A 14042-nucleotide genomic window follows, 5' to 3' on the forward strand; every position below is an offset into this window, starting at 1 on the left:
TGGCTCCATGACCTTTTATTATTTTTATAATAACCAAAGTTACTTATACCTTCAAACTGTGCAAGTATCTTCATGATTGACAATGCCATGTTTTTTCATATCTGGAAGGCTATCAAGACCTCTCTAGCCTTTCCTTAATGAAGCCCTAACCTTGTGAATAAATAAAAAGCTGCATATGATGGTAGGATCACCTTGCCATTTCTGTGTTTACTAAAGTGCTAACTGATACCAACTGTTTACATCTGCAATAGATTCAAAGACACATATACCACATGACTAATGTTTTATTTTGATTATTAAGTCCATAAATGACTTTTTTCTACAATCAACAATGTTATTAATGACATCACAAATGATGTTATAACATCATGTCAGGCAAATGTATTTTGAAGTTATTCACTAAACTAATCTGCGGGGCCCCGAGTCGCAGAGTGGTCTAAAGCACTCTCCATTACGGATCACTGCCATCTCACCTCTGTCTATGTGGGTTCGAGTCTAGGATTCGGCCAATGTGGTTATGTGAAAAAGCTTGCCAGTAGCTTCTCAAGGGTCAGTGGTTCTTTCCGGGGATTACCAGGTTTCTTCCTCCACCAGTAATACTGGCCGCCATGTACAATTTATTGTGTGCTGAAAAATGGTGTTAAACCTTACAACAACAACAACTAAACTAATCTGCAGTTTCTTAAAATAAATCATTACTTTCATCAAATGTTTAAACAATCTTGCATTTGTGTTAATTGCAGGCTTCCAAAAGATAGAAATTATCTATTTCATCAATTTCATTTGAAATGAACATTAATGTAAGATCCTCAGTCTGTGTGTGTGTGTGTGTGTGATTTAGATTTTTAACATAGCTGTAACAATTTTTCAGTCATATCGCTACGATGTCTGCAGTGTGACAGTTTATAGTGATGTCTACCACTGGGGCATCCTGCTGCAGACATGTAGCACGATGTCCTACCCAGTCACATTATTCTGACACCAGGCCAACCAGTCTAAACACTAACCTCTTAATGCTGAGCACCAAGCGAGGCAGCTGTTAGTACCATTTTTGTAAGTCTTTGGTATGACTCAGCCAGGGTTTGAACTTGCAAACCCAATGCATCCGAGGTGGATGCTCTTAACCACTAGGCCACTGGAGCGGTCCTCAATCTGTGAACCTTTCTTGATTCCTTTAAGAATGCCCCAAGATCCTACCAAACAAAGCCATCAACACTGGGTGAATAATACTGGCTCTTTTAGCATCATGTAGGTCATTTCCATTTCAATCAATGAATTACTTACACATCACTGGTACATTTATTTTATAATAAAGACACAAATTCTTAATTTATTTTTATCTGACAATACTTAAGATAAAAAAACACTATGTGATTGTTTTTCATAAATACACATTATTATAGCAAGTCAATGAAAACTATTTCTTTCCACTCGGTTTAAATTCATAAAAATGCTCAATGAGATATACATGTATACTGTAAAATAAAATACCTAATCATGGGAGGTAATCCACTGCTATAAAGGTAGATAGCTTACGGTATATATTACATGATGTAATACCTGTTGCTATTGCATATCTTGTACTTCGCTGGTTGAAAAATAGTCAGACCAAATGAAGAAAATTTAATCCTTCTTTAAGATGAACCAGGAGCTTTCAGAATACTAGACCACCCCTGTATGTGAACCCAACACATACTGGACAGGCATGCCAGTCTCTTTAATATTTCTAGGAGCAGAATAAGTGGGACAGCAGTGCAGTGCTAGAGGGAATATGGCAATAGCAACAGCTAAATATTACACCATTAAAATTAGTTTACCACCCCTACTACATTTGAATATCACTAATAGCATACCTGTTGATATTGTATAACTGAATTTATCAGTTTGGTGGGAGGCTGATGATCATACATCAGATAAACAAAAAACAAACACAAGGAATACTCACCATCACAGAAGAGCAGGAGACTAATGTGGAATGGAATCTGCAAGGACCACATTTTTAGTGAGGATAATTAGGCCCAATGAGAAAATGCCTTCATGCTGGTGGTCTACTAAGCAAAGGTAAAAGGAGGAGAAAGGTGCATCACAATGCCAAAACACAGGTTTCATCACATCCTCCAAAGACAAACGAGTCAGACAGACCCACAAGGCAGCACTGGCTCAAACCCCACAAAAACAGGTCCATATAAGTAAGGGACTGGTAAATTCTCTTGAAACCCTTCCTTCTCTCTTTAGAGGCTGCCAAGTAAAACCAAAGAGCTCTAATGGACACAGAAGTCTATCTTGGTCATCCCCAGCACAGATAAGGCTGAGACTAGTGATCTTAATCAGGAGAGGAGCAATGAAAGCAACTAGTTTTTGGCTAGAAAACCTGAATGACAAAGGAAAGAAACTGACTCATAATTCTCACTGGACCTGATACAGCTCCATTCTGTGCACAGGACATGAAGCTCACTCCTTCATCTCGCTGATGCTAAGACAAGCAAGAAAACTGTCTTGAAGGTAAGGTTCTCAAATAAAGCTTAACCCAATGTTACATAAAGCTGGGAGCTGAGGGTGTTTAGAGACCACAAATCACAAGAGAAATTCCATTTAGGCATTAGGGAGTGAGTCACTGGTCTTTGCAATCTGAATTATTTTAACAGGTCTGCTAAGTGACGATCCACCCCACAGGCAGGGATTTTGAACAGAAGTCCTTAATAGTAGAAAATGAGCATTGTTTCATTTCAAAAAAGAAAAGAAGAAAACAGACCACTGTACTTGGAAACACATTTCCCACTTCATGAATCACAAAAGATTTCCAATTTTCAGATGTAGATCTTCTCCTAAACTTAACAATACACTTGGCAACATGGATCAAAAACTTTTCTTTGCGGAGAGATTATTTGAGATAAGCCAAGCGTGATGGTAGAGAATCTATAAGATGTTGTGAAAGAGAGAGCCCCTGTGTTGTGACAGTAGGTCCTCCTCATAGTAAGCTCCTAGGATGGTATGCCAGCAGTTCAAGATCAGTGAACCAGAAACAATGGGGCCACAGAGTGTAAGCAGAAAGAAATTAACTGTGGAATGCCCCACTAGGACTTGTGGGGTCATCCTGAAGGGTGTGAAAGTATAAGTGAACACACTATTCCATTTACATGTAAGGCTGAAAAAGCATCCACTGCCCAGAGACTGGGTTAATGTAAAAGGGAAGCTTGTTATTCAGCTTGGTGGAAAACAGGTCCCCCAGAACTGGAACTAGGAGTCTGCTATGAACTGGTAGAGCAACCATTCACTAAGGAGTATCCTCCCTTCCCTTGAATTCTGTCAAAATGTTCTACCTTCTTAATTTGAAACCACTCCAGTGGCCTAGTGAGTAAAAACATCTGCCCCAGATGCAGGAGTTGGTGGGTTCGAATCCCGGCCGAGTCATACCAAAGACTTCTAAAAATAGTACTAACAACTGCCTCGCTAGGCGCTCAGCATTAGGAGGTTAGTATTAGGTCTGGTCGGCCTGGTGTCAGAATAATGTGAATGGGTGGGACATCATGCTACATGTCTGCGGCATGATGCCCCAGTGCTAGACATCACTTTAAAGTGCCACACTGCAGACATAATAATAATAATAATAACGATTTATTTATAGAGGGTGACTCATTAGTCACGGACTGTTCTCCCTTGAGGCCCTCTAATCATAGCAATATGACTGGAAAATTGTTAAAGCTACATTAAAAATCTAAATCACACACACACACATAATTTGCCCTGAGTATGAGGTTCCAAACCTCAATATAGAGACATGCTGAGGTATTTCTAGTGGCGACCCACAAAGTAATGAAGTTATTTCTATGCTCTGCTCGAAATTATTTGCTCAATGACTGATAAGTGATGGTTCATCATCCTTACATATGCAGTGCTGAATAATACAACACAGAGCCTCAGCTAGGCTTAGTATTTGTTGCCAAATGCTAAAGACTTTTGAAACTGATGCTTTTTTTAATGCTGACTGATGAAAGTTGCTGGCAAGAAATGTTTATAAAGTATGTTTTTAATTTTTCATTGATATAAGCAACTCGGGTCACTTAATGAATTTTTTTGGGGGGAGGATGGGATTAAACTAATTTTAATTATGCAATACTTACCTGTTGCTATTGCTTAGCATTCCATTTTCATGCCGAAAATATACCATCCATATTATGTGAATACATCCTCCCATAGTGGAGAAAAAGTCAGAATGACCCTTTGACCTTTTGTACACCACTCTGCCACAGTTCATGTGCAGAAGGTAGATGTACCTTTATGTCATCTTTTCACAGACAACAATTATGCAAGATATCAGAGCGGAATGGGAGGAGAGTATTTGGCAATAGCGACAAGTATTGCATAATTAAAAAAAGTTTTAACCCCCTCAAAAAAACTACATTTTAATAGCAACAATTACTTATCCAGTCGCTATTGCTTAGCTGAATTTGTCAGGAAGGTGGATAGGCTGATGTCAAAGTGATCAAAAACAGAGAAATTAAATGTACTCACCATAGAGGGAGAGGTCCACTTCTAAAGAATATTTGTGTCTGAGTAACACACTGCGTTGTAACAATGGGATCCAGAGAACAAAACGCCTGCGCTCTGTTGCGCTGATGATGAGCAGAGGTAATAGGAGGAAAAGATATTATGGGAGTACCAAAAAGTTGCTTTCATAATATCCTCGAGAGAGGAATGATTAAAGTAGGCCCATGAGGTAGCAACAACTCGAACCTCATGGGCTTTAAGTTTCATAAAGGTGAGTTCTCGATTGGTGAGAGACTCATTGGTTTGTTTGATTGTCATGACCATCCACTGGGAGATAGTGGCAGCTGAAATGTCTATGGAGCCCTTAATAGACAGAAAGAGACATTTCATACCCTTTCTTTTTGCTTTGGAGACATTAAGATAGAAGCTAAAGGCACACGCACATGGCATAAAAGTCTATCTTGATCATCCCCATTGCATATTTTACTGAGACTGGGTTTCTCTATGGGTAAGGGGGCTACCATCTTCACTAGCCAAGGTTCTGATAACCCTATATACACCTTGGCAGATCGAACAGAGATATTGGTGCTCTGTCCTAGTAACATCTATTGGATTTCATGTGTTGCCTCTCATAGTATAAAATGTCAACAAAACAACAGCATGGTCCATTGTATTTCCGCCAAAAACTGTGGTTACAATTGACCTAAAAAGAATAAATTTTAAATTTAACATCAAAAGTATGACTGTACCAGAAAGAAGCCATTACAGGTGTATTTGAGTGAGAGGTATTTGTGCAAACACGGACAGACACTGGAAAATTGCTTATTTGTTAGTTCATTCAAATCATATGTTCCCCTTGTATCGATCACATAGGAACAGTGTTCAAATTTGAACAACTTAATTTTGATTGGATGCAGTGGTTCATAAGATGTTTCGGTTAATGACCAATGAACACAGGAAAGATCCCATGAAGACACAAGGAAGCGAGAGACAGGTCTCTGAAACCCAAAAAACTTTATAAGATCGGCTAGATGCAGATCTGAACCAATGTTTGTCCCTGGTGAGAAGTTTAGTGTGTTGGAGATGGCAGCTCAATAGCTTTTGATAGTGGATACTGAACATCTTTTGGTCTCAAGAAGGAACAAAAGGAAATCAGCAAATGAAATTACAGAAGGGTGTATAGGATCAATGTGTTTCCAGAAGGAGGAACTGCAGAGGACGCACGTGAAGAGGTCCTAAAGGAACCAATTTGGCGGAGGCATTCAAGGTTCCAAGCTGGGACAGATAAAGCAGTTTTTGCTCTTTACATCTCTAGGAGAACCAGGATTCTATCTACCCGATCCAGCGGAACCAACACTAAGTTGTGCTTAGTGAGGAAGTTCATCTCTACGTAAACAAAGTCCTCAGGTAGAACGAGTTCCAACTTCTTGAGGTTAGGTAGGAGACCCAATCAAGTTATGGTGGACCAAGAGCGGAACAGATCCTGATGAAGGGACTGAACATGGACATTGTGAATCAGCCAGTTGTCGAAATTCTTATGTACCCTGTATTTGAAGGTAGGCTGCTATTAGTCCCAAAACCCGAGTGAAGACTCTAGGTACAGAAGAAATTCTGAACAGCAGAACCCAAAATTGAAAAACTTCCTGGTCTTGGCAGAAACAAAGATATTTGTGGTGTAGAGATAAAAAGGGGATGTGTAAATAGGCATCCTGAAGGTCGATGGAGACTGCCTAATCGGACAGGGAAGAGTGTTCCGGATTGTGGAGGTTGTCTCCATCCTGAAGGTTTCCTTTGACAGAAATTGGTTGAGTGGGGAGAGATCAATGATTTCTTGGTGACCAGGAAGATTCAGGAATAGAAGACAGGAAACTGATCATTTAAAACCCTCTCGACTGCCCCTTTCTGAAAATGGTGTGCACCAGATTCCACCAGATTGGACTGGGGAATGAAAATGGGGGTTGTTCCTCAAACTGGAGTCGATAACCTTCGTTTACAATGAAGAGGATCCAACCACCATCCATGATGCTTGACCAAGCCACTGAGAAAAGGTACAATATGTGCTGATGGGAGGAAGCAACCCACTAATGTGGTGCTCAACCTCCCTAAAGGGAGGGGGCAACCCATGGTGACAGTGCTCAACCTCCTTCAAGGGAAGGCGCAACCCACTGTCATGGTGCTTGGCCTCCTGAGACGAAGGGTGCAACCCGCTATCACTGTGCTCTACCTCCCTGAAGGGATGGCACAACCTGCCATCGAGGTGCTCTACCTCCCAAATGGGAGGGCACAACCCTTTGACACAGTGCTCTTCAGCCCCAACAGGAAGGAACCAACCTGCTACCTGAAGCATAAATGCTGTTAGGGACGTGTGAACTTTCCATCATCTGCCTACCAGGGGAAGTTCAATCGACTTCTCAAACATTTAGACCCTCCTTTTGGAGGGGTTTCAACAACTGCTGAAGATGTTTGTCCTAAAATGTAAGATCTGGACTGAAAAACAAGAAAATTCGGACGAAGAAGAGGGAACGTTCTTCCATCTTTGATAGGTATGCCTGGAATCTACTAGATTCTAGGTCCTGGACAACCATAAATTACAAATGGTGTTACAGTTTTTCCGAGTGCACAGAGAGCATTTGATATTCTGTGTGTGCATCCCACGAGGCTTTCTTGAGGCCACATTGTCCCACAGACTGTTTTGCTAACACTTTTTAAAATAAAATTTTAACAGTGGTGTGGTCCCATGTTGTCACAAAACTCGACTAACACATGAATAAACAAAAACTTATCTATTGAAACAAACAAGATATTCCAGGTCTGATTATTTGTTTACTGAGGTATCATGCAAATACGTGAATGTTAACGTGAGCATTGTACAAAGTTATAACTATTTTACCAAGCTGAAAATAAAAATGGAGGAAACATTGTCCTCAACACCTGAGTGTGGTCTGTTATGGTTCCTTGAATATAGGGATTTACCCGAACCATTCAGTAAATATTTTTAAGAAAATGTGTCTGTCACCATGGGTAGAACATGAGGCAGCTTCCAAATTCCTGCAAAGAACAATTTAGTTCTAAGGGGGAAAACAAAAAGCTACATTATCGTTTTTTTTGGAAACAGATCGACATTAGCAACACTGAGAATGATTAAACACAGTATATTAGTTGTCCACAGGCATAATTTCTTGGTCACAGCACTTTCAGACATCTGTACATCATGGCATCCATGAAAAGAATGATATATAGGTACACTACATCTACCTTCTGTGCATGGCTTGCAGCAGAGTGGTGTGCAAGAGGTAAATGGGTCATACTGACTTTTTCTCCCTTCTGGGAGGATGTATTCACATCATACAGACAGTATATTTTTGGCATGAAAATAGCTAAGCAATAGCGACAGGATAAGTAAGTGCTGCTATTAAAACCTGTTTTCACTACTGCAGCAGTCAGTGGCTCATGTTGGAAGATGATGAATAAGATGTTATTTGAACATGATTGCATCTAACTGCAAGCTGACAGTCGGTTTTGAGAACCAATGAAATGTTGTAAGTAGGACACAAGGAATGGACAGTAGATATGGTCTATTGTTCAACAGGTCGGTAAAAAGATTCTGTCATTTGCTAGTGTTGTACCGATTATCAATTATATTTGATAACCGGTTGGGTGAACCAATTCACTAATCGACTGTGAAACTCCATAAATGATTGCACGGTAAGGGAGACAACTGTGAAGCACTTGGTTTTCTTCCCAACAAACCTTTGATTTTGTTTAATGTGGATAATATTTTAATCAAGTTTTAAGAATTTTAGATTTAGATGTTCTATCTTTACATAATTACATGATTTTGCTGATAAAGTGTTCAGTTAATAAATTTTAAAGTTTTTTTAATTGGTGTTTTTGTTTTGTTTAAATCTAAACTGCTTTGATTGTAGTATTAGTAAATAATGACAAGCAAGAAAATCATGTCCTTCTATACTTTAAACAACAGACAAATCACATGTGAATAAAAGTGTTCTGGGGAATTGCAACAATCTTTCAGTTGCATAAAGCTGATAAGAAAGTTGCTTTTGTAGAACAAAAATAACGCAATAAAAACTTTAAGATTTTTATGAGATTAAAGTATATATATAAAAGAGATTACTCTTGTACATTTGCTAAAATTTGGAACTCTTGAACAAAGATATAACCCTATAACAAACAAAAATTAAAATTTACTTGTAGTAACCAATTCCCATCACTATCATTTGCATGTGTTGTTAATTTATGTTCACTGAAAACTGAGTGTGAAACACACTTGGGACTGCTTAGTGTTTTAGGGATTATTTACTTAGATAACATTATTTCTGTGGCCTGAACTTAACTGAGCAACACACGATGCCGCTACAAGGATGCCAGTCATCGACTGTAAAGGGCCAGAGTCATTTATATCAATGAAAAATTAAAAATTTACTTTGTACCACAAGTCTGTATCAAGCACAAAGACTATGGCTAATGTTAAGTATTCCAAGCACTTTTAGGATATCAGCAAATACAATTAAAAGCACTACTGCTGTAACCATCCTTAAGACCTTAATATGAAATAAAATGTTGGAAAAAATCGTAAATTGGTCAAATATGTTTCAATATATGACCTTTCAATGGGACTTTGGAAATTTGCAAACCCCCTCCGAAAATACAAATACCATCAACTTCGGATGAGTAAAATAAAATAAAAATGAAGCTATAAAATAGTGGTATTTACTGCAAAGCTAGACGAGTTCCTTGTTACTGAAGAAATGAAAGCACTACAATCATACACAAAAAATCCTTTTTGTTAGGTTCACTCTAAAACAGTAAAACTACAGAGGACAGCCTTACTGGAAAAGCCAGAATTGAGCTTTTCCATGAATTTGCAAACTTGCTATAACAAGACTATGACATTTAAATGCAAACTAAAGTATGTTCTTGTGAGAAAACTAAAGTGTCAGTGACATTGTTCATAATGACTAAGCAGTATTTTGTATTATCAGTTATAAAGAAACATTCTTATTCATTCTTGCGTTTCAAATGCTATACACTGAACTGCATGTGTATATAATGGTATTGTTATATTTATTAATAATTGTTCTTGTGCTTTGAAATGGATCAAAAACATGTAAAACTGTTTTATTGTCATGTTTATATAGATTAAAAATAGGGACAATATAATATTAGGCATATATTTAAGCACCTGCAATCATGGCATAAAATGGTGCCTTTGGCTGAAAAGTGGCTCCAAATCTTTTAATTTGGTGAATTTCATGGTGCAAAGAAAAATATTTCCAAGGGAGGCCCTGCAACATGACGACAAAAATGTAATGAAGACATAACAGCATGAATACACAAAGAATGTGGGGTTCATATGCAGGGTGGTCCAGTGTTCTGAAAGAGGCTGGTTCACCCTAATCAGATTAAGAAACTTTAGTCATTTGGTCAGGGTATTTTCCTCCCATTAAAGTACAGAATATGCAATAGCAACAGGTACGGTGCAAGTATTGCTGATATCAAATATGAAATTGTGGCTCAAAGGGCACAGCAGCTTCTAGAGCTGGTCAACTAGACATGTTCAAATCAGGAAAACCAATTAAATATAACATCTATATCATGATTTATCATTAAAAGAGGCAGTAGATGCATATTTTGGTGCCACAAAAAGATCATTTTCTATCAGTATATACCTAATACTGATAAAAAGCTTTGAACATTCAAGATTATTTAAAGAAAAGATGAAAATTCTCAGCAGCTTCATAAATGCCCCACATTAGTCTTTTTTTTCTTCAAAATAATACCTGAAAATCTACTTTCAAGGGATACATATGGTATATCAACATCAGTACTTCAAGAAACCAGGGGAAAAAATTTGATCAATTGATTTGCACCCTTTCTTATCAGGTTGCCAAAGCATGAAATCTAATGTGGTTTCTATGGCAACACTGAGGGAAAAATCTAAGAATACACCCATCAGATAAGACAAGACACCATGCAGCATCTCTGATTTCAGGAATGAAAACATAGACATAAAGAGCAAGGCTGGTTTAAATGAGAATATTAACATATGATGTAAAATAGGTTCAGCTGGCTGAAAATATACAAGACGCATATTAGGGCTTACACTACCTAAATGTAAATCAATTCCTAAACCTAAAAAGACATGGTCTTAATGTTTTCCCTCAAATTTTGCCATTTTTGTTGACATTTCATAACTTTTACAAATTTCAGTACAAAGATTTTAAATAGGTAATATTTTCTATGATGGAGGTAGTTATAATTATATCAAGGTTGTAAATTTCTATGCTCAGCTCAAAACCGAAGTGTTACACCCTGGTTAAGCTATCAAGAGGACATTTTATTTAGCTCTGTCCACCTATAAATAATCATCAAGATACAGGGATTTGTTAAATTTATGGGGATAATGGCCATTTGGAATTACTCAGATCTTTAATGAAAATGATGTCCTGTCAATGTTACCAATAACATTCATTGAAAGTTGAGGCTTTCCATCAGGTTTTTAATTTTTTTATATATATTTATTCAATCAAGTTCATGGAAGTTCTTCAATCTCACTATTCAATATTAATAAACACTTACCTGAGGTAAAGCAGAAAGTTACTTACAACCGATGTTGGAAAGGATACATTATAAGTTAAAGAAGACCTTTCATATCAACATTTTCATCTTTTATATTTCTATACTAGCTGCATGAGTAGGAGTTGGGCACTAAAATAAAGGCATAATTAAAAACACATGGATTCATAATGCAGGGTAAAATGGGGACATAGCCAAGTCAAATCTGATGTAAAAAAAAAAGGGTATTAACTGACCCTGACCAAGGTCTTTAATAAAAATGCCAAAATTAAAATTCATAGTCAGCTTCAAAAGCCACTGAACAAAAATGAAACTAAGGAGTCAAGGGCAAACATGTATGTCAAGATCAGTCACAACTCACTCAAATTTTGATGGAAACCTCAGGACTGGAAAAAATCATCTTTTGTGGAACAGGGATTTACATCTTTATTCAAAATAAAAAAGATCTATACATTCCCTACAATTTCATTCAAATTCCTATCATATGACAAAGTCTCACCTGCCCAGTAATTTATTTTTGGTCCTGGAATTTCAGCCATTGATTGCCACTCATCTACACTAAAACTAATCATAATCCACAAAAAATTTACAATGTACTAAAGTAAAGGACTTGAACTGAGTTGAATACAGAATGTTATTTATATCAGACTAGGTTTTCAATACCTATCGCTTTTAATGTTACCTGTCACAATATTGGCAAATTAAGGCCAGTGGGCCTAAACTGAATTCAACTAACGGACTGTCTCACTTCATTTTCAGTGGCTTGCTAACAAAATTTCATTGTTCATTTTTACTATTTCAGTTGTATGGTCATTTTCCACATAAAGGGTTTCTCTGATATATAATGTGCCAATTTCAAGTCTTATGGGTCATGTATGCGCATTTTAAATTAAATTTAAATTGTTCTTTTAAAATTTAACACTCTATTTCTTTAACCAAAATCTATTCAATCGTGATTATTGAATGCTCTGCACCTTAACTGTCATCAAGAAACTTCCAGATGAAAATTATATATTGCTATGGACTTATACAATGGTGGCCATGTACTAAACTTGGGTTGAAATAAGAGCACATCAAGTGGAATCATCACAATCGAGGGTAGTAAGAATTTGTTTATCAATATGCATAGCTTTCATTGTGACATCACAGTGTGCGACATTCAATCCGAATTGTACTGGATCACACCTTTAGATTCATTTTGTCCCAAAATGTCAACAATTGATTTTAATGTATGCACCTCATGGGGCATCTAAATAATGACATTGCAAAGGAATAGGGATGTATTCAAATCCAAATGAAGTGAATACTTGCCATGTAAGATATGTAGAATCAAATTCTAAAAAATGACACCCATTACAGAAATAGTTGTGGTTTAATGCCTACATGACATGTGTCACTTTTACTATAACATTAACAAGTGCCTTGTGATAATACAAAACCAATTTTAATATAAGAACACAAAATTGTGTGCCATAAACTTTGGAATCATCCTGCTTGCCCAAAGCTAATCAATACTTTTGCTGTGTTAATACTGATCTTGAACCCATCCTGTTATATGCAAATAATTTATATATGCAAGTGGTCAAGGAGAAATATAAAGGCAGAAGGTCACATAAGTACCAATGATTAAAAACAGACAAAAAAATTTAGAGAACCATGGGTTTAAAAAAAGGACTACTGAAGAGAGACTTCAACTATTTCTGTGTATGGGTAACAATTCAGTATGGATTATGAACAATATATATATATATATATATATATATATATATATATATATATATATATATATATATATATATATATATATAAGAAAATACACTTCTCTCCTCCTCCTCTCTCTCCTTACCGGTCCAAAATAAGTAAATCCGTATTGTACAGCCACATTCCGAGCTACTTCTTCTCCTCCTTCTATCCGAACTGCCCATTTGTCCGTGTAGTTGGCACAAATAAAGTAGCACTGTAGTTCCAAAACAATTGCACCTAATATCGAAATACAGATAATTTTTAAATAGCTTTGCATGATGAAACTGTAGAGTGATTAAATCCGACATGTAGTCTGTACTTAAATGGAAAGGATGGATCCCTTAATTATGTTTCGCTACTTCAATGAATAACTGCGGCGCATCGTTCCATGTATTGTATCAACACAATGGTCATGCAGAACTACGTTAGATAAACCGCTCTCCATTTCTGAAGAATTTAAAGATTTAAAATAGCCTAAGTTGAAATTCGTTTAGAAATTATGCAATTATTCAACCATTTTCCATCTCTGATAGGTCAGTGGACAGACAATTCATGATACGGTTTTCCCCCACAAAGTCATGGAGCTAGCTGTCAAATGGTAGATCGGTTACATAGTTTATAATGCTAGTTGCAGATGGCGCTGCTCAAAACAAAATATCGATCATACAAACGCTACTGAGTTGAAGCGTCATATATACGTCAAGAACCGTGCATCCGTTTAAACGATTGCGATCCTAGTTTTCCCGGAAATAATAGGGTTTCTCAAAACTATTTGAAATTGTGCACGAATGCTTACCTACATTCCATAATTAAAAGATAAGAGTAAATTTATGCGAAAACTAAGACCTATAAAATAAACAATTATTAAGTTAGCATGTGCTCTCTCAGTGGAACTGTCATAAGAGAAAATAAAATGAACCATAGCATATTACCAATCAATCGTTTGAGCATCGACAAGAAAATTCAAATAGTGAATATGATCTTTTTTCTAATATTGTACGACCTAGAGGCAATTAATTATTGCTAAGAAAGAAGCAATCTCCATGAGTTTTAAAATATTTATAAAAAAGCAGGAAAGGTACAAGATTTTCCAGCCTTAAGTAAGAATTTTCCTCAATACATTCATGTTTATCCAATCTCAACTCAAAACCGCTCCGATGTCCATTGGTTAGAGCGCCCGACTCGGATGCGAGAGATTGCGGGTTCGAACTCCG

The 14042-nt window shown here is 37.0% G+C and overlaps 1 protein-coding gene across 3 annotated transcripts in view; it reads right to left on the reverse strand.

Moving 5' to 3' along the window:
• LOC149801612 (furin-like protease kpc-1) overlaps positions 1-13463 on the reverse strand; it is a 237224-nt gene extending 223761 nt beyond the window's left edge. For all 3 annotated transcript variants that reach the window (XM_089955874.1, XM_089955873.1, XM_089955872.1), the window contains exon 1: positions 12932-13463. In XM_089955874.1, the coding sequence (XP_089812000.1) occupies positions 12932-13105 (174 nt within the window). In that variant the 5' untranslated portion in view covers positions 13106-13463. The remainder of the gene's footprint in view (positions 1-12931) is intronic.
• Between the last annotated feature and the right edge of the window lie 579 nt (positions 13464-14042).

Source organism: Sinohyriopsis cumingii, chromosome 4 (assembly GCF_028554795.1).
Source record: "Sinohyriopsis cumingii isolate HCF-2022 chromosome 4, ASM2855479v2, whole genome shotgun sequence".
NCBI classification, from domain to species: Eukaryota; Metazoa; Mollusca; class Bivalvia; order Unionida; family Unionidae; genus Sinohyriopsis; species Sinohyriopsis cumingii.